This window comes from Netta rufina, assembly GCF_964035555.1.
Source record: "Netta rufina genome assembly, chromosome: 5".
Classification (NCBI taxonomy): domain Eukaryota; kingdom Metazoa; phylum Chordata; class Aves; order Anseriformes; family Anatidae; genus Netta; species Netta rufina.
The window spans coordinates 39,578,307-39,596,308 of NC_140128.1; the positions used below are offsets into that span (position 1 = coordinate 39,578,307).

General features: G+C 55.9%; 1 protein-coding gene across 2 annotated transcripts; it reads right to left on the reverse strand.

Annotated features, from left to right (window-relative positions):
- Positions 1–1,654: 1,654 nt before the first annotated feature.
- Positions 1,655–16,736, reverse strand: JDP2 (Jun dimerization protein 2). 2 transcript variants are annotated; one of them, XM_084287218.1, is made up of 4 exons: positions 16,548–16,736; positions 6,436–6,659; positions 3,356–3,460; positions 1,655–2,783 (listed from the first exon to the last, which is right to left on the reverse strand). In XM_084287218.1, exons 2-4 carry the CDS (start codon positions 6,634–6,636, stop codon positions 2,598–2,600), a joined length of 492 nt encoding a protein of 163 aa, XP_084143344.1. In that variant the 5' UTR covers positions 6,637–6,659; positions 16,548–16,736; the 3' UTR covers positions 1,655–2,597. The 2 variants fall into 2 exon arrangements, with proteins under 2 accessions (XP_084143344.1, XP_084143343.1); XM_084287217.1 differs by lacking the exons at positions 1,655–2,783; positions 3,356–3,460 and having other exon boundaries at positions 5,773–6,659.
- Between the last annotated feature and the right edge of the window lie 1,266 nt (positions 16,737–18,002).

The following is an 18,002-nucleotide window of genomic DNA, read 5'->3' on the forward strand; positions in this document are numbered from 1 at the left end:
ATAGCAGGCAGTTTTACTGCAGGGTGGCTGTTTGCCAGAGAAGGGCCATTGCCTGCACCCACGGCACTGCCAGGGCTGCTGGAGGTGTGTGGTGGGTGGGGGGGAGTCTCCACCTGCGGATGAGCACACAGGCTGTCCAGGCGAGCAAAAAGCATGTGATAAATGTGGCCGCCCCATCCGATGTCCCACTGACCAGCAAAGAGGAAACTGGTATTTGCAGGGGGCTGGAAATTCCTTACCTTGTACGCTCTGCAGAGGGAAATAAAGTCCCAAAGAGAGAAGCAGGCCCAAGAAGTGCTCTGCGTCCTTTCAGTAGCAAGGACTGGGTCAGGTCGGAGCCACCGCGGCAGGGCAGCAGGGGAGGAAAGCTGCCCGGCTGTCCAGGGCTGCACAGCAGGCAGTGGGAGCCAGGCCACACACTGCTTTTCTTCAGCAGCTTTGTTTCAGATCCCTTCCCTGCACATCCTTCTAGCACACTTCAGCCAACAAATCCTCCCGTGGCAACAATTTGCCTGTGACAGATCCAACAGACTTCAGACTCAATAAGGCAGCTGGCAGCATTTTGGGAGGTCCCAAAGACAGAAGTTATAGAAGGGGAGGGGAAATCCAGGAAGAAAGTATGGGACAGGCAAAGAACCAATGTAATATATCACTGGAGGTTAGGGGGTAGAAGAAGAACCTGCAGAGATAAACATGCATTTGAGAAGCAGTCGTGCTCAGGGAAGACCTCCTCCCATGCTATTACCACATTAGGGCAAACTCATCCTGTCCCCACCACCACATCAGTGTTAGTGGCTGGAATGTGCATCTATACCAGATGCTGAAAACTTCTTTCACTCACCATTTGCATCAAAGTCACTTCATCCGCACTGGGTATGACACCAGGCTGGGAGATGACTGGGTTCACCACTGCCCCACAAGATACGTGGGTCACCACCGCCCAGCGGTGTCCCATGGGTGAGACAGGGCCTGCCCCAGTCCACACTGAGGTACCTTCCCGCTGCCTGTGGATGTAGGGCTCATAAATACACCAATGTAGGGACGGGGCTTGGTTGTACATGTAGGGATGTCCTTTCAATGCCAGCAACCCCTTTAGTCCTAGCACCTCACCACCACCCAGCTGAGTATCTGCTGAACCTGCACATCCCTGTGCCTGGCACTGGCTGATGCCCAGGGCAGGGGTCGGCTTTCCCAGAACATCAGTCAGGGGCAGGGCTGGGACCCAGTGGAGGCCCAGAGGTCTTCTACCGCCTTCCATGAAAGGGATCGCCACCACCACAGCACTGCAACAGCTCCCCTACCTTTTGTCTTCCCTGCAAGGAGTTCAAGCTCCTGTGTCTCACACCTCCAGGCTTCCAGTCATGTCCTGCCTGCCCTGTTAGGTGCAGCACTGAGCTGCTTCTTGATCAACAACGCTCAGAGCCACCTCCGAGGCTCTCAGCTTCCTCAGGATGAACTCCTCTACTAACACAGAGAGGCACCAAGACGGTTCTGGGATCAGCTTCCCCATCCTGCTCAGCCAGAGGACACCCAGCACAGCCAGAAACCCAGCAGCTGCTGCCATGATGCCAAGCCCACCACAGCCTGGCCCAGACAAAGCACAGGAGGACAGTGTATGTAAAGGTAACATTTACTGAGAGATACAGAACTGAGTATTATGAAGGACATACATGGATGGAGACGGCAGCGACGGCCCTGCGGAGGGCTGCTGGACCCCCTTCCCAGCGTGCTGGGGGAAGGAGCCGGACGCCGCCGGACAAGTAACACAATGGAGATAACTGTGGCATATGCATTTGTAACAAACAGACCATCATAACATACATTTCTATGGGATCACATCTAGTGATTATATAAATCCATATAGAGATCGCTGTATAAAAACTTTGTAAAAAATATCTTAAAAAAAAAAAAGTGTAAAAATGTGCATTCAAAAGCACGGCCGACGCGGACAGCTGGGCTGTAAACATTATACTGAGAGTGTGCTCGTGGGGGGCGCCTGCGCCACCGAGCCCCGACAGGCCTGCCCACCAGACGGGGCCGCGTCAAGTGTTTGCGGTTCTTCGGTTGGGGTTTTCGTGTGGAGTGTGCGCCAGGAGCGGCGGCGGCCTCCGGGGACGGCTCCGGCACGCGGCGGGACGGGAGTGCTGCAGGCACCGCTCCGCCACCATCCCTGCCGCCTGCGGGCCCCGCTCCTCCCTGGCACGCTGAGGGGCTGTGGGGAAGAGAGAGGATGAAGCGGGAGCTCCTCCCGTGCCTCCTCCTCTCCTCCTCCTCCTCCTCCTCCTCCTCGCAGGACGTGCTGCCATGCCATGGGGCCACGGGGCCGCGAGCAGGCCGAAGGGCCGCGATGAGGTATCACAGAGAGGTTGCCCTCGCCCGCGCCGCTAGCCCTGCTCCCGGGTTCAGCCTCAGAGTAGACGGTTGACAGGTTCCCAATCTTCTCTGCCCCCAAAATTTGTTTGGTCCATAGTTCCCAAGGAAGCCCACTGGGTCCTGGATGCACCAGGCCTCGGTGCACAGTTCTTCATACAGTACATACATTAGAGACCCTGGAAGACCCTGCGCCACTGTCTCCTCCTCCTGGCCCAGTGCCACCTTCACTTCTTCTCTAGCTGCTCCAGCAGCGGGTTGGCTTCGCTCTCGGGTGTCTTGATGCTGTCTGTCCGCACGATGCAGGTCGGACGGTGCCGGTTCAGCATCAGGATCAGCTGCTGCCTCTCTTGTTTCAGCTCTTCTATCTGGGCCTTCAGCTCTGCGTTCATGAGCTCCAGACGCTCCGACTCCTAACAGGGCAGAAACACAACTGCATGTGACTGCTTCAACGGAACAGATGCAAGAAGTATTTGGCCAACAAGCCACCTCTGCTCAGTGCTGCTCCTCAGCCCGTGCTGCACAGGAGCAGCCTGAGGACATGCTAAGACACCAGGTTCCTCCGGGCAGTTCCTACCCAACCCACAGCCAGCTCCTAGGGCAGCGAACACCCTGCCTGGCTGCTTTCCATGGGCTGGAAGAACACCAGGAAACAAACCTGCATTTTTAAATTTTGAAAGGTTCATCCCCCTGTCAGCAAGGAGTGGCCTTTGTGAAATGGCTCCTTGTCCCAGCTGTGTCCTTTGCCTGCATCCCACCAGCCCTTAGAGAAAAGCAGTCAGGCGGTGGGAGTGTTCTTCTGCTTTGGGGTCACGGCCAGAGGGAACCTGGCCTCTGAGTGGGGAAACCTCCAGGAATCTGGGCAGAAGGCCCCTGTCCTGGGCCACATTCCCAAGGGTGCTCCTGCTCCAGCACAGACACCGGCAGACCATCAGAGCCCTCTTTCCCCCAGGCCCAGAGCCCACCTCCAGGTCAGGGCACCCACCCGCTGCAGGAACTCTGTCCTCTCCTTCTTCTTGTTACGACATCGCGCTGCTGCTACCTTGTTTTTCTCCCGGCGCCTTTTCCTCCTCTCCTCTTCCTCATCAAGCTGCAACAAGATGGAGAAGCCCAGGTCAGAGCCATCAAGTGGAGGAGGTTGGCAGCCCCTGGCAGCCCCGCTGCCGCCCTCACCAGTGGTCACCAGTGACGTGGTCCAACCCTTACAAGGGACCAAACGTGTCGCTGCCACAGCCTCTAACATTGATGTGCCTTCAACTTGGGGGCCAAGCCACCAGGCCACCCCAGAAGGTGGGGACAGTGGGGTGCATCTCCGATAAGGACACGGGACACAGCAGTGCCGGTGCTGTTTGCCATGACTCAGTCACTCCCTGCTATCTGATTCAAACCGCACAGACCAGGCTAATAAGCCCTATGGGCTGGAAACCCATAATCAAAGTACTTAGGGAAAAGTCTGTGTAAGTGGCCTGTGGCACGCTTACAGCTGAGAACCCAAACCAGTTCCTTCTCCAGAGAACTGCGAGTGCTAGAAATCTTCATAAACTCAGTATCCACGTGACACCTTGCAGCACAGCAGTGGAGAAAAGACCCTTTGGGCCTTTAAGACCCCAAAAATAACCGTGAGCATTTGGCCTGGGACTCTGAGATGTCAGACTGAACTGCCTTGTTCCTATCAGTTGGCAGCTGACAGCATACATCCTTTCAAATACAGTGGCAGCCACATTTACTTTATGATCACTTCCACAGTCTACTTGCACCTTCTTCTAGGGCACCTCCAGCCTGCCAAGGCGGCCCTTCGTACTTCCCCAGCGTGATCAAGGAATGTGTCTCCCAGATGAGCCTCTCTCAGCACACGCCATCTGAACAGCCTCACTGCTCTCACACCTGGGCTTAGGGACCTCATAAGGAGCCAAGAGGTTTCCAGCACCATGGGCATGAAGTGGTGGTGGGCGTGGGGATTTTGATTTACAGAATCAAAAATCCTCTAATCAAAACATCTCGACGATGTGCCAGGACGGAATGAAATGCTAACTGGGCAGAATTAAGCTGCATGTCTAATATCTAAAGGACAATGTCCAAGTTTTATAGCACTAACAACTTTTGCATCTTCTCTATGATATTTCCCAAGCATTATACCAAATTTACCATTTTAGATGGGAGCAAAATATCAAGCAAAGGCAGCACAAGCTACGCCCAGACTTCCCACAGTGCCAGGCTGCAGCCAGCCCTCTGCCACAGCAGCACTGTGCTTAGGAGAACCAGGATGGGATCTGTGCTGATGCCCCCATGTCCCACCAGAAGCTTCCAGCTCTCACTACATTGTGATGGGCATCTGCAGAAGCAACCAGGCAGACTCTAACTCTGTGCTCTGCTGCCTTTTCCTGGAAGAACAGTGAGAGCACCAGCCTCACTGTCTCCCTGCAAACTGCCTGACACATTTCCACGCCTAGTTGCTCTGCCCATTAGGGATCAAAGAATAAGTGTCCCTTCCCTGTCCCCTTCAGCTTCCCCTACAGCCACTGGGGCCAGCGAAGGGCCGTGCCCTTTAGATGTGGCCCACAGGTGCTCAGGGAGAGTGGCTCAGCACAGAGAGCAGCATCCTGAACTCTTGGCTCTGCTTTTTGTTGTCCTACAGCTCCAGTCACTTCAAGAAAGCAGCTTTTCTCCTTCCTGCCTCTGTTTCAGTTCAGAAAGGTGACATGGCCCTGGTGCTGGGGGTTAGGACTCAGCTCTGTTACAGGCACGAGGGATGGTAACGGTGCATCCACCACCCCATACGTGGGCTTTCTGTGCACTGCCACGGACAAACACCCCTGTGCCAGGGCAAAAAGCTGCCTTTTCCCCAGCTCTGCACTGAGCATGGCATGCCAGCACCCAGACTCCCCGGGCTCCATCTCCCTACAAGAGGAGAGCAGCTGCAGGCTGCATTGCAAAATTACGCGTGGGTTGCTTCTTGGCTACTCACGGAATAAGCAGCTACTGCTTCGGCTCTCCCAGGCTTTTGCTGCAAAGCCCATGCCAGGAGCAGCTCCATTTGCCATCCTCAGCTCCTTGGCTCCACGGGCCGTGCAGGGGAGGAAGAGGCTACAAGGGGAGGCAGCCATCTGGGGGCTGCTGGTGGGGCTCCCCTCATCTTTCCTCCACATTTCCCTGCCGATCAAGCTGCTATAGAAGTAGCAGACCAGGAGCTTGGGACACATTTGGCTTTAGATGCCAACTCATAACTGCACTGCCCATGGAGGGACCAATGCCTTCAGCATCTCCCAGTCTTCTGCTGGCCTCCTGCAGCACCCCATCCCCTGCTCCATCCTTATGGAGCTGCCAAGCCCCTTCCCAGGCGGGCTCCAGCTGGCTCCCAGCACGGTGTGAGCTGCCAGGACACCGCTGGACACAGCACTCCACTGAAAGGTGACCGATGGGCTGGATGGCAGAGGTTCTGCCAGCAGGAGTCCACCACAAGGGGTGGGTGTAAAGGATCAGGAACCCTCCCGGTGGGTGGGCCTGGATGCTGCTGAGCGTTTACCATAAGGTTTGGGTGAAACCAAGTGTCAGCACTCATTCGGAGCTCCCTGGAGCTGCTGCTTCATCTGCTCACGGCTCACCATGGACAACCTCTCACAGACTGAGCACCCCTGACAATGCACAACGCCCCATCCTCACACGGCATTGTCTGAAGTATTCTCCAGCAGGAGCAAGAGGACTGCTCATTAGGGCTGTTTACCAAACAGTCCTGACCGAAGCCACCACTCTCACCACTTTGGGGCCTCACACTGATGGACTTCCAGCTCCATTTCCTGGCACTGGTTGACACAAGCAGCACCAGCACAGCAAGGCTGAAAGAGCCAGACACAACACAACGCAAGCACACAAGGAAAACGCTGTGCAAGTGCCTCCCAAGCCCCTATAACACAATCGTGATGTGACAGCCCATGGGACTGAGCAGCAGCCGCCCACCATCCCTTCCCCAGGAGCCCCACAGAGCGACCCAGGCAGTGGCAGGCACCCCTGGGGAGCAGCCCCTGCCCATCTGCGGGGCCGCCCGCAGCCAGCAGCCCCCAGCCTCACCTCACTTTTCACGGGCTGGGGCCTCTTCCCAAGCTTCACCTCCAGGAAGTGGAGCGGCGAGATCATGGCCCCGATGTTGCGGATGTCGGCGTACTTCAGCTCCTCGGCGGTCAGGGCGGTGCCAGGCAGTCCCGTCAAGGGGCCGAGCCCAGGCAGCGCGCCGGCCGTCAGCGACGGGTCGGGGATCTGCCCTGGCATCATAGCAGGGAACACGGCTCCGCGGGCTGCAGGGAGAGAGACACGGCCCGTTACCTCCCCGCTTCCAACGTGGCACGAACCCAGCCGGCTCCACAGGCCCAGGGAAAGCTGCCGCTCTCCCCCAGGGATGGCAAAAGCAAGGAATGAGCACAAGCTGGGTGGCAGAGACCAAAATATACAAATCCTGCTAGGAAGGACATGCTACTGGCATGTAGATGAGGAAGAAGAAGAGACCTGAGAGGCAGAGCACCAGAAAAACAGGAGCTTGGTGCAGGGACTTACAGGATCAACAGTGATGTGGTCCCATGGGCAGTTGGTCTTGGCACACCTTTGTCTGGAGTGCCGAAGATCAAGGTTTTGCTCTTACTGCGTTTTGATTAATGCGTAGGTATTAGGCCAAGAAGAAACCAGCATTGTGAGGACCGCACCGTGCCGCGGGCTGGCTGCCGGCTGGGCAGGCTGAGCCTGCTGACCGGGGTCGGGGCACAGCGCACGGGGACGGAGGATAAAACAATGAAAAGCTGCTGAGGGAGAAACCCGCCACTGAGCAAACATCGCCCAGCACAAACACGAGGAAACAAAGGCTGGAGGGGAGGGGAAGTGGAGCAATGTGCAAAAGGCTTCTTCTATCAGGAGAGAAAAAAAAAAATTGGAGCTTGAGAGAGAATAGGATTGGGACAAGCTTTGGCAAGTCACTCATAGGCAGAAGAAAGGGAGTTACCAGGAAATGTGCAGAACAACTGGCTAAGAGATACAGAAATAAAATTAGACCTCAACTGAGAAGCCTGTAGAGCTGGAGCTGTCCTATCAGCCAAAAGGCAGAGGGAGCAGGTGGCTGTTGGCTACCACCTAAACCTGTCTCTGCTTGCGTAACAGGCCCGGGACACTCTCTGGTGACCCAGTTACAACACGCAGTCACCTGCTGTCCACACAGCCACCGTTCCCCCGCCCCAAACACAGCCACACGGGGAGCCTGGGGACTGCCACCCCATCCCACCCCATGTTGGGAGGCACCCCAAAGGGGAGAGGGGCTGCAAGCTGGCAGCACCCACTGCCGGAGCCAGGAGATGCATGAGGGAAAGGGTAAGGCATGCTCGCCCTGCTCCTTCCCAAGCAGCCACTCTTGGACACTGAGAAACAGGACAAGGGGTGATGCAGGCTTTTGGTTGACGCAGTACAGCTGTGCTAAATGCAGGCACACACACGTTAACAAGGCAGCTGCCACAGCTGCCCAGCACTAGCCACCCCAGGTGGCAGATCTGTCACCACCAGGCTGCGAACGCGGGCAGAGCCGAGCGTGGGACAGGAGTGACGGATCGCTGAGTCGCACAGGGACCTCTAGAGGTCACCTCGTCCAACCCCCTGCTCACGCAGGTCAGCAAGTACAAGTCAAACTCAACCACGACAAGCAGAGAAGGTAAGGACTTCTTGGCACTGGCACGTCTCTCTGCCCAGGAGATTATTTGATGTACTAGTTAATGTCAGGGAACAGATGAGCAGTGAGGGGGAAGGAAAGCCACTCATACAGGTTAGTCCAGACCAGAGAGGCAAACAAAAGCTCCACGGCTCCCAGCACGAGTGCTGTGCAGGGCGGCCTGGTGTGACAGACCAAGGGATTTGCATCAGAGAGCACCTACAAACTGCAGAATCTGTAAGCAGGCATACACTCTAACCTGCCACCGAGACCCAGGTGCCAGTGTGAGCTGTCCCAGGGCAACCAACAGGACTTGAGAAAGAGTGTGGAAAGCAAATGCAGCACCACCATGACCATACAGAGGCAGTGGCATGCAGTGAGCAAGAAGCAAGCCCTCTGCTGCAGTCATCTTTCAGGAGAGACGAGAAAGGGGAGGGCAAGGCAGCGCTCCCAGTGCTGGTATGCAGAGGGAGGATGCTGGGCTGGGGGGAGATGATCTGCACAAGGATGTAGCAGCCTGAGAAGGAGCAGATGGGAAAGAGAGGAGAGATGGGTGACTTGTGAAGGAAAGTGATGCTACCTGATGAAACAGACTCCTGCCCATCTGATGATAAAAAACTTGGTAGTGACGCTTGACCTTAGAAGAGACTACATATCAACTCCCTGGGACTGCAGAGCCCTGAAACAATCCGAAGCATTTATTCCTCCAGAGCACTCCCCAAAGCGGACAGCTGTAACTCCACGTTCTGGTGCCAGCAGTGCTCTGAAGCTGCCACCTCCCTTCCCTGCCATCCAGGCCTCACGCAGCAAAGATACCCAGAAACCAGGCACCGTCCTGCCCTAGGCTGCGCTCCAGTTCCAAAAACACTAGCAGGTATTGCCTAAATTCCTCCCGTCTTCCTCAGAAACTGTCCCTTTCCACAGGGCAGCGCCTGGTCAGTGAGGTGACACGGCAAAGCAGGGGACACCTTCCCCAGACACATTCTCACAGGACATAGCAGCGGAGTTATCTCACTGCTGTTTGGGGATAACTACATGCACTGCATCACGAGCCCGTTCCCAACCACCACCAGTACGGTGACACACGGTGGCACTGGGAAGAGGCCCACCAACAGCAGCACAGCTCCTGCACACCCCCAGCAGCAGTCCTATGAACACCCACCTCCAGCTTGGAAAAGTTTGGACATAATGAAAAACTAGGACTCCGTGGCAGAGTTATACGAACACCCTGAAGCCTCCTTCCTGCAAATGCTGTGAGCTGCGCTGGCACACACAGATTTGGGGCCTTGGCCCACCCTTTCCTATGGTTCAGGCTGGGACCTGACTCGAGCCCACTGCTGGATGCTTAAATTCATCCTTGTCTTAGGGAACCCTGTTTTAATTAATTGTTTTACATCACGACAGCAAGAGTATCTACATGCCAGGCTGGACAGTCCAGGTCTTCAGCTACGGAGAATTCATGGTCAATATAATTTATGAAATAAGGAGGGAGATTATTTTTTTTCTTCCAGGCTATGGGACTACCTGAGCACTGAGTGCCACCCTGCACTCCAGCTCTGAGCAGCTCCCCAGGGAAAGCTTGCTAAGGATTTGAGAAAATGTTATGCTCTGTCTGGTCCACCCTTTCCCTCTACATCTTTGGTCTAGTGGCTTTATGTGCCTTGAAGGAGCCTGAGTGAAGGAGCTGGCCCAGTACCTGTTTTGCTGCCTGAGCAACTTATCCTGAACCCAGTCACTGCATTGGCAAAGCCCACAACACACGTGCATCAGCTTAAATTAATTCTAAAGCTGTTCAAACCAAAGCACAAGGAGGCACCGGGCAGAACGTGAGCCTGCACATTAGGACGAGCTGAGAACTAGGCGAGAAGGAAGGCTCCTCCAAATGAGGTCCAGCACAGGGGTCAGGAAGCTGAGGAGCACACCAAGAACTGCCAAGAGTCAAGCTGTGTTAGACCTTGGAGAGGAATGTAAACCATTTCCAGCAGAGCTGTAACCGCAAAAACGAGGGAATGAGGAGAGATGCCACCCCCCTCAGAGCAGGGTGCAGTGAGCATTAATCCAGCCCAGGCCCTGAAGCACCACAGCCGCAGGCACCATCGCTGCTGATCGCAGGGACTCTCACCTCCAACTACTTCTGTTCCCAGGTACCCAAGTCCCAAATACTTTCACCTACTTCCCTGCATAACACTACAGGTAAGAAGTTGTACTTCGATCACGTTAAAAATGCCAAAAGATGTAATTTTATTGAATATTTGGCCTTATTCCTGAGGCTGTTACTCTGGAAGACACCAACATGCCTGCCTAGAGCTCCAGCATATTTCTATCACATTTGCATGTTAGGACAGAAATAACTTTGAGGTGCAAGATCTGAATTTGACCTTTAAGTTGCAGCTTTTCAATAGCCAGATCTTGCTGGAAGTGGTGAATACAGCTGGTGCATTGCCAGTTCGTAATTCCTCCCTGGATTTTCCCTTGCAGTGTTTGTTATTTCTAGGGAACGTGAACCAGCTCACCTCTGATTCCTTCACTTTCTAACACTGTGCTTTAGCTGGGACTCTTATTAGATTTGTTCTTTTCATAACTGGTTATTAACACAAACTTTTTTTTTCTCCTCAGTGCCAGGCAGTCTTTCAATGGCTCCTTACATGAACTGAAAGAAGTTGCATCCTCAGTAAAACCTAGCTTTCTGGTGTCCTACTGCACAACCACACAATTCCTGCATTGTATCAGCTATGCTTCTTCACATAACGCAGCCAACAGCAAAGCAAAGCAGCGAGGGGAAAGAGAATGTGTAGTCTTCCATCTGACACTGGTATCTGCATGACGCCAGCTGCTCCAGTTTACATTCCCTGTAGCTGTGCGTTCTGCACTGATGCTATTCATCATTTTGTGCCACAACATCTCAAGATGCTCCACAGTGAATTATGAGACAGAGGAGGCTTTCTTAAAACTTCAGCTCGGCGATGCACAGCTTGTGTCATTCAATGCTCTCCGTAGCAACTAACCTTACAGCAAAAATCTGGTCAACACGTGATTTCATGGGTCAAAACCCAGTTTGTACTTCTTCAGCTTTGCTCCTACCCTCCCCTTGTTCTGGGTAAGCGCTGGAACACACGACTTGACCTTTTGCCAAAATGTCTGTAAACCCTCCTAATTATTGCAGTCCCTTTTGCATCCTCGCTCTGGAACTGCAGGTCTCAGACCTGCAGTCTGCTGGCAAGCTCAGTTATTTTATCTGCAGCCTCATCTCCAAAAAGCTGACAACAGTACAGCTTCCTTTTCTCACCTTTTTGCTGCATTTTTCACAGCAGTGACGAGTGGTTCTGTCCTTTGTCCCCCAACCACGTCTTTATGGTCAACGGTCTGTGACACTGGCTCACTTAATGTTTTATTAAAGGCAGCACGGAGCACTCCTTGTTTTTCTCCTGTTGCTGGGGTCTGTTCTTTTCAGGAGCCAGCTGCCCAGTGGGAAGAAGCTTTACCGAGCTGTTACTGACCCACACATTTGCTCAGCTTCACTGTCCCTGCATATGCTTCTGTTCTTTTTCTTACACTTTAAGTCTTTATTTCCTTGTGGTTTTGTTGTTGTTTTGTTTTCCATACTGACTTCTGTTGCTTTTTCTGGGGACTCTGAGTTTGTTGTTTGTTGTTTTTTTTTTTTCCTTTTTCTGAGGTAGCTGATGTTTGCGCAGCAGTTACTGCATAAATCTAACGTGCGTAGGCATAATCCACGTAGCCCAGGGTCCCTGGGGGCTTGTATTCTGGTTGCTAGCCTACATTCATGCCCCTCCTGCCACCTCTTCAGTGCTATTCTTACCCACAGCCTAAAACCAGCAGAGGAATGCCTACCTGTGCTGAAGTCACACATCCATTTCCCTGTGCAGAAGCTGACTTTGTCTGTATCTGCTACTCCCCCGGGAGCATCCTGTGCATCCTCACCTAGCCAAGCGCGCGGTTTGCTTCTTTATAAGCCAGATGCAGTTGCTGCTTTGTCAACAGCACCATCCTACAGCGAAGACCAAAGCAGCTTTTTGACAGACACCCGTCACTTCACCTTAAATTGCCATTGCTGCCTTATCTGTGCTGTCAGCTTCCTTGGTGAGAGTGGGAGCTGTTTACAACCTTATTTTCAGTTTCTGGTTAAAGTGCTGGCTATAAATCACTGTCTCTTCCAGCACAAGCTCTACCACGCGCTCTGACATCTGCAGTGGTTGACCCCAGCACCCTGCCCATGCTCAGAGAGCCAGGCTGGCACCTACTGCCAGCCGGGGGGGATTGCCACTGTAAATATCAGCCTCTTCCTCTTTTTTCCAGGCTAACAAGCAGTGCCATAAGGCAGTCTGTCCCAGCAGCCCTTCTCCACGCTGCCAGCAGAACCAAGGCCCTGCCTGCCTGTTGTTCTGCCACGCCAGGCCCGACCTGGGTGCCTGCCATTACTTGCCAGCTGCCATGCGTCGGAGCGCTGCCAAAGCCTGCAACCTCCCGTACCAGCTATCTTTGATCTCTTCATCAGTACGTTAGCACTTAGCATACTGCTGCCATTTGTTCGTGCAGTCCTGGAGACCTGGGCTCTAAGTCAGCCCTTCATCTGTTCACGGCCAACAAGCAAGAATTCTGCTCTGGAGATCAGAAGTAACACTGCCATCCATGAGAAGCAAATTGCGGTCCCTTGGAATTTACTATGGCTTTACCATCCTTTTTTTTTTTTTACTTTTGGTTTTAGCTCCTGGCTATCAAGTTTGCTCAGTCTGTATGCTCTACACCGCATCTTTCCAGTTCCTTCTCATTGGCAGAAGGATGATTTATATGAAAGCCCTTTCCTGACATGCCCGACTTCTCATGCCTCAAGAATGTAACTTTCTAAACAAAGACAGGGCAATTGGCTATCACTTGTTTTCTGAAGCACGGAGCCACTTGCTTTTTCCCCATCTGGACTTTTCTGGCTGGGGGGCTGCAGGGGGCTGAGGGACAGTGGAGCCTACAAACACTTTTCCATATCAAGGTTCAGTTCAGCACCCCGTGAGCGCCGCATTAACGCTACCACGCTGACGGCACAAAGCCACACCTCATATGCCCAGTGCCAAAAGTACCTGAACATGCAATTACCTTTTTTTTTCCCTGTTTTCTAGAATGTGATATGCTCCCACTCCCAGGCAGCAGCCACCAGCTCTGAACACCAGATGCACCTCATTGGAAGGAGCTCCTTACAGCAGGTCACCCTGTAACCTAACTTCTTCTGCTCTGCATTTTTAAAAGCAGTTACTTCCAGTGCCAAAGGCCACACCGATCCGTATCAAAGTTATTTGCCAACCATCAAAACACAGCAACAGCCAAGCCCTTTGGTTCTAACCTGTCCTTCAGACACCCGTGCAGCAGCGCTGGCAAACATGGACTTTAACAGGCGCTGTGCGTTTATTCATTCATCTGCTGAGCCCGTGGGTGCACAGCCCAGCGCCCGCGGTGCACTGAGGCGCTGCAGTGACACCCACTGGGATTAAACTCTGCAAGGCCCCCCTTCAGCAAGGAGGTAGGACTGCTTAGTGAGTGCTACAAGGCATTTGGGGAGGTTGCTCCCTGTTTAAAGACCAGTTTAAGGTCTCAGAGCGTGGCTTACCAGGTGTGCCGAGCTGCAGCGTGCCACCTCTGTATGGCAGCCACCACGGGGCCTCACTACTGCCACTGCACTTCCATCCCAAGAGGTTTGCAGCCAGCTTCTGCAACCCAGGGCAAAGAAGAACCCTTCCCACAGACACCCCCAGCTGCTCCTTCTCTCCTCCTGTTCCTTCTCTCCCACAGGCAACGTGGTGGACAAAGAGCTGCAGGGTCTGCGAGCACCCTTCCGTGTAGTGTCCCAGCCCAGATCCCTGAGCTCCACCAAGTGGGCCATCATGCTGAAGAGAGGAAGGAGCTCTGGAGGAGGAGATCCTCAGGAGATGGAAATCTAGACTGTTTTCTTGAGTGGGAGCAGCCTGGCTCAGCCCTGGATGTCTGGTTTCACACAGATGGCAGAAGAACGCCCAAATTGCTCACAGGGAGAAGGCTGCGAGGAGCATTTTGAGAGCAGGAACACGGAGAGCCCTGCTGCCTCCCTCCTCTCCTCCACCAGGGAGGCACCCAGCTCCTGACACTGCACCCAAGGGGCAGCCCAGAGCTGGCAGCCTCACCAGGGCACGCGTGAAGCCCCCACACATCTGCCTGTCTACTGCTTTGGCTTCTTATTCCCATTACAAGAAGGCAAGAAACCAGTCCTCAACTTTAGCAATAACCCCCTCTTTGCCATCAGCAAAGCAGTCAGCTCAATCCTCCTCCTTCCTCCAGCATTTTCCTCCGTACCTTGGCAGGGCAGCAGAAAGCTCCAGTTGAGCACCACGCTACCCCTAGCACTGCAATGCAGCACCTTCAAGCAACCTGTACCAGCAGGGGTTCGCACAGCACCCAGCACAGCCAAGGCTCCTCGCAGCTACTGCATTAGGAGGTTGCCATTAATTATGGCTTTGGCATGGAGCGTGGCAGACATTTAATAACGCGGCACCGCTCCACGGACAGCAGCACACAACAGGGAGGTAGAAGAGACCTTGTTCCTACCCACAGCAGTTCAGATGGACGTGGGGAGGAGGGAGTGTGCCGATCTGAGCGAGGCTGCAGCTCAGGCACTGAGGTTAACAACCGACTTCTTGAAATCCCCCAGGACCTTCCACGGCCGCATGTGGTCAGGGCTGGAATCTTCTTCAAGAAGACAGCCCTCCCCTGGCACAGAGCTCCAACCTCAGGGGCAAGGGTGGCCTCAGAGATGAGAGGCCCCCCTACAAACTCCTCAGAATTGTGCCCTGAATGCCAGGGTCATCCACAGAGACCTCTAAGCCATATAAAGACCAGCTCTGGCTGGCTTGCAGCAGCCCCGCTCGGCTGAGAGGCCCATACAGGCCTTCGGCTCCCAGGCTGCATGCTAAATAGCCTGCAGGGTTTGGACTGATGCTCTGGGCAGTCCATGCAATGGAGAAACCCACGCAAGCAGCCAAAGGCAGATGGCAGCAGGCTTGCTGTGCCTGCTCCTTGCCACATGGGCACCGCAGGACACGTGCAGGCTGCCACACACCACGGCTTGGTCCTGGGGCCAGGTCGACAGGGCACGGCCCACTGCAGCAAAAAGAGCTTCTGGGCACCTTCAGGCTCTCAAGATGCTGCGTGCTGCCCACTACCTGGCCCAGGTGGAGCAGACAAAGTTGGCAACACCAGCATGGGGAAGGAGAGCACCCGGTGGATGCTCGGCGCTGCCTGCTCTCCAACAGCCCAGCTGGGCACGCTGCTGAGGTGGAGGGGATATCTCCTCCTCCTCAGCCAGGGTCACAGCCGAGACCTTGGCACCCTGTAAGGAGGGACGTGCTCAGCTGTAAGCAGGAGGGAGCAGCAGCCGCAGCGGGTAGAGGGAGCAGCAACCTGCCATGAGCTCCTGGCCGCCCCGGGAAATCGCAGAGACCCGAGGAGCACGGCAGCCAGTCGCTGCCTGACACAAGGACAGCTTGGATGGCAGCTCCAGCACCCACCCACTCGTCCCCCAGATGGGCAGGTTTTTTTCTTCCCTTTTTGAATCACCAGGAGTCATACCGAGGATGTGAACTCCAACCATTGGCATTCCCAGATGTCCCCGTGAAAGCGGTAACCACCAGATTCCCCGCACGGACTCTGGCAACGGCCTCCAGATCGAGTTTTTCCTGCGAGTTCTCCTGAAACCAGCTAAAAAATCCTGCTCCGAGCTGCTGAAGCATTTGTTTCTGCCGAGCTCTCGGAGTCCAAACACACGCGCACACACACACAGTTTGGCAGTGGTTGTGTTCCAGGGCTGGTAATACAAGCCATGAAGGAGGCTGCCAAGACAAGCAACAGAACGAGCCAGGCCCCGTTTCATTGGCCACCATACGCTGCATATGGCCCTGGAAGCAGCCAGCGCAGTGTTCTCACCCTCCTTGAAGGCATAGGAGACCCTGTGTTTTCAAATACACCTCCACAGGGCCTTCATTAAAGGAAAATGGAAACATAATGTGGCTCTTGCTCTCCTGCTAGTTCTCCCTTTCCCCCAATTTGCTCCCAACCCTATTTCCCTACCACGGAAAAAAAAGCAAAGCAAAGTGCCTCCCGGAGCAACCCGTGCAGAAGAACACAACTTCCACTCAGCCCCACGCCCGGCTGCCCCAGCGGGCTCGGGACGGGGCGGCAGGGATCCCGGGGGGTCCCGGGGGGTCCCCTCTCTTTCCGAGCACCCCAGGACCCCGCACCGCGAGCGGGGCTCCCCGCAGCCCCCCAGCCGCACACCCCACGGGCAGGTGGAGCTCGGCTCCTCCCCGCACCCCCAAAAAGGAGCGGGGGGCTCCGATCCGTGCCCGGCGGCCCCATCCCCGCGCCCCGAGCGCCCCGAGCGCCCCGCGGCCACCCCGGCATCCGCTCCCCGGTCTCCCCCCGGCCACCCCCGCTTCCCTCCCGGCTCCGCCGTGCCCGCACCCACCGTGCACGGGGAGCGGGCCGCCGGGATGCCCGCGGGGCCCGGCAGCGGGCTGCGGGTTCAGCCCCGCCGCCGCCGCCCGGCTCGGCTCGGCTCGGCTCCGCCGCCCCCGGTCGCTGTCGCTGTCGGTGCCGGTCCCCGCCGGGCCGCCCCGGCCGCCCCCCGCCGCCCCGGTGCGCGCCTCCCGCGGGCTGTGGCGGGCGGCGGGGTGGGTTGCATCAGCCCCGGTTATATAGCGGCCCCTGGGCTGCGGGGAGGGGTCGGGAATGCGGAACCGGCCGGGCTGCCAGCGCCACACGTCAGGGAGGGAGGGCGGGCGAGCGAACGGGGCCGCGGGGCGGGGAGCGCCGAGATGGGGTGGCACCGGCACCGGCACCGGCACCGGGAGCGGTACCGGCACCCGCACCCCCCCGGCACCACGCAGCGCCCGGCCCGGGAGGTGAAGGACGGCACGGGCGGCTCTGGCAGCCCCCCACCGGCCTCTCCCCGCTCCCAGAGGTGAAGCCGGGGGGTGGCGGCCCTCCGGTCACCGGCCCCTCACCGGGGGGAGAGGAAGCAGAAGGGTTTGGGGAGCCCCTGCCCAGCTGCTTCGGGCTCCCTCCCGGCTTGGCACTGGGATACCCCCAGGGGACGTTGCCCCCCGAGGCACCTCCCCGGCCTCGTGCCCGAGCGCAGAGGTGGCAGGTGATGAGTGCGGGCTTCCTGCGAACTGATTTGCATGGATTTGAATCGTTTCCTTCCTCTTTAACACCGGCCCTTTCTCCCACCTGCCGAAGTGCTGTGGGAGGGCAGCTCCGCAGGGCCGCGCAGGACCTGCCGCAGGTACTGGATGTGCTGCTGCTGCCAAAGCAGCTCCGCTCCGGGACAAAACCCCTTCCCTCTGGGAAGGAAAAGCAGGGCAGCAGCTGGGGAAGCTGCCCCGCTGAGCCACACGAGTCCGTGCACAAGTCCCTGTCCTTCCCACCACCCACCCCACCCCGTTTTCCTCCCCCCATTGCTTCTTTTCAGCATCCACAAAGTTGATTTCTTTTCACTCCCAGCGGTGCATGCTGCTCATCACCCACCACCCGCGCAGCCCCGCTCTCCCCACCGCTGTCTGAGCAGGAGCAGGGCACCGGAGCCACCCCCTTCCACACGGGATGCTCCTTGCCCAAGCTGTCCTACAGGACACAGCCTGGATCTGCAGGACACTGCACGCCTGTCTTCCTTCCCGCTCTCCTCATGCTCGTAGCCTTTTATCTTTTCGTTTCCAGAGAGGCCGAACACTTTCTGCACACCTTTGCATCCAACCCCAACGTTTCATTAATCTTGGCACCTCATCCCAGGGGGAAGGGCGACGTGCACGCAGGAATGTATTTTTCCCATACGCATTCCTTCCCCTTCCTATATCAGATAGGACAGATTTTTGCAGTGCCTTGAGCTGGAAGGAGCCCGCTGTGGTTGACAAACAATATCTCG

Bases quoted from the DNA above. Each gene is read 5' to 3' on its own strand.
- JDP2 (XM_084287217.1), bottom strand. From the start codon at position 6,636: ATGATGCCAGGGCAGATCCCCGACCCGTCGCTGACGGCCGGCGCGCTG.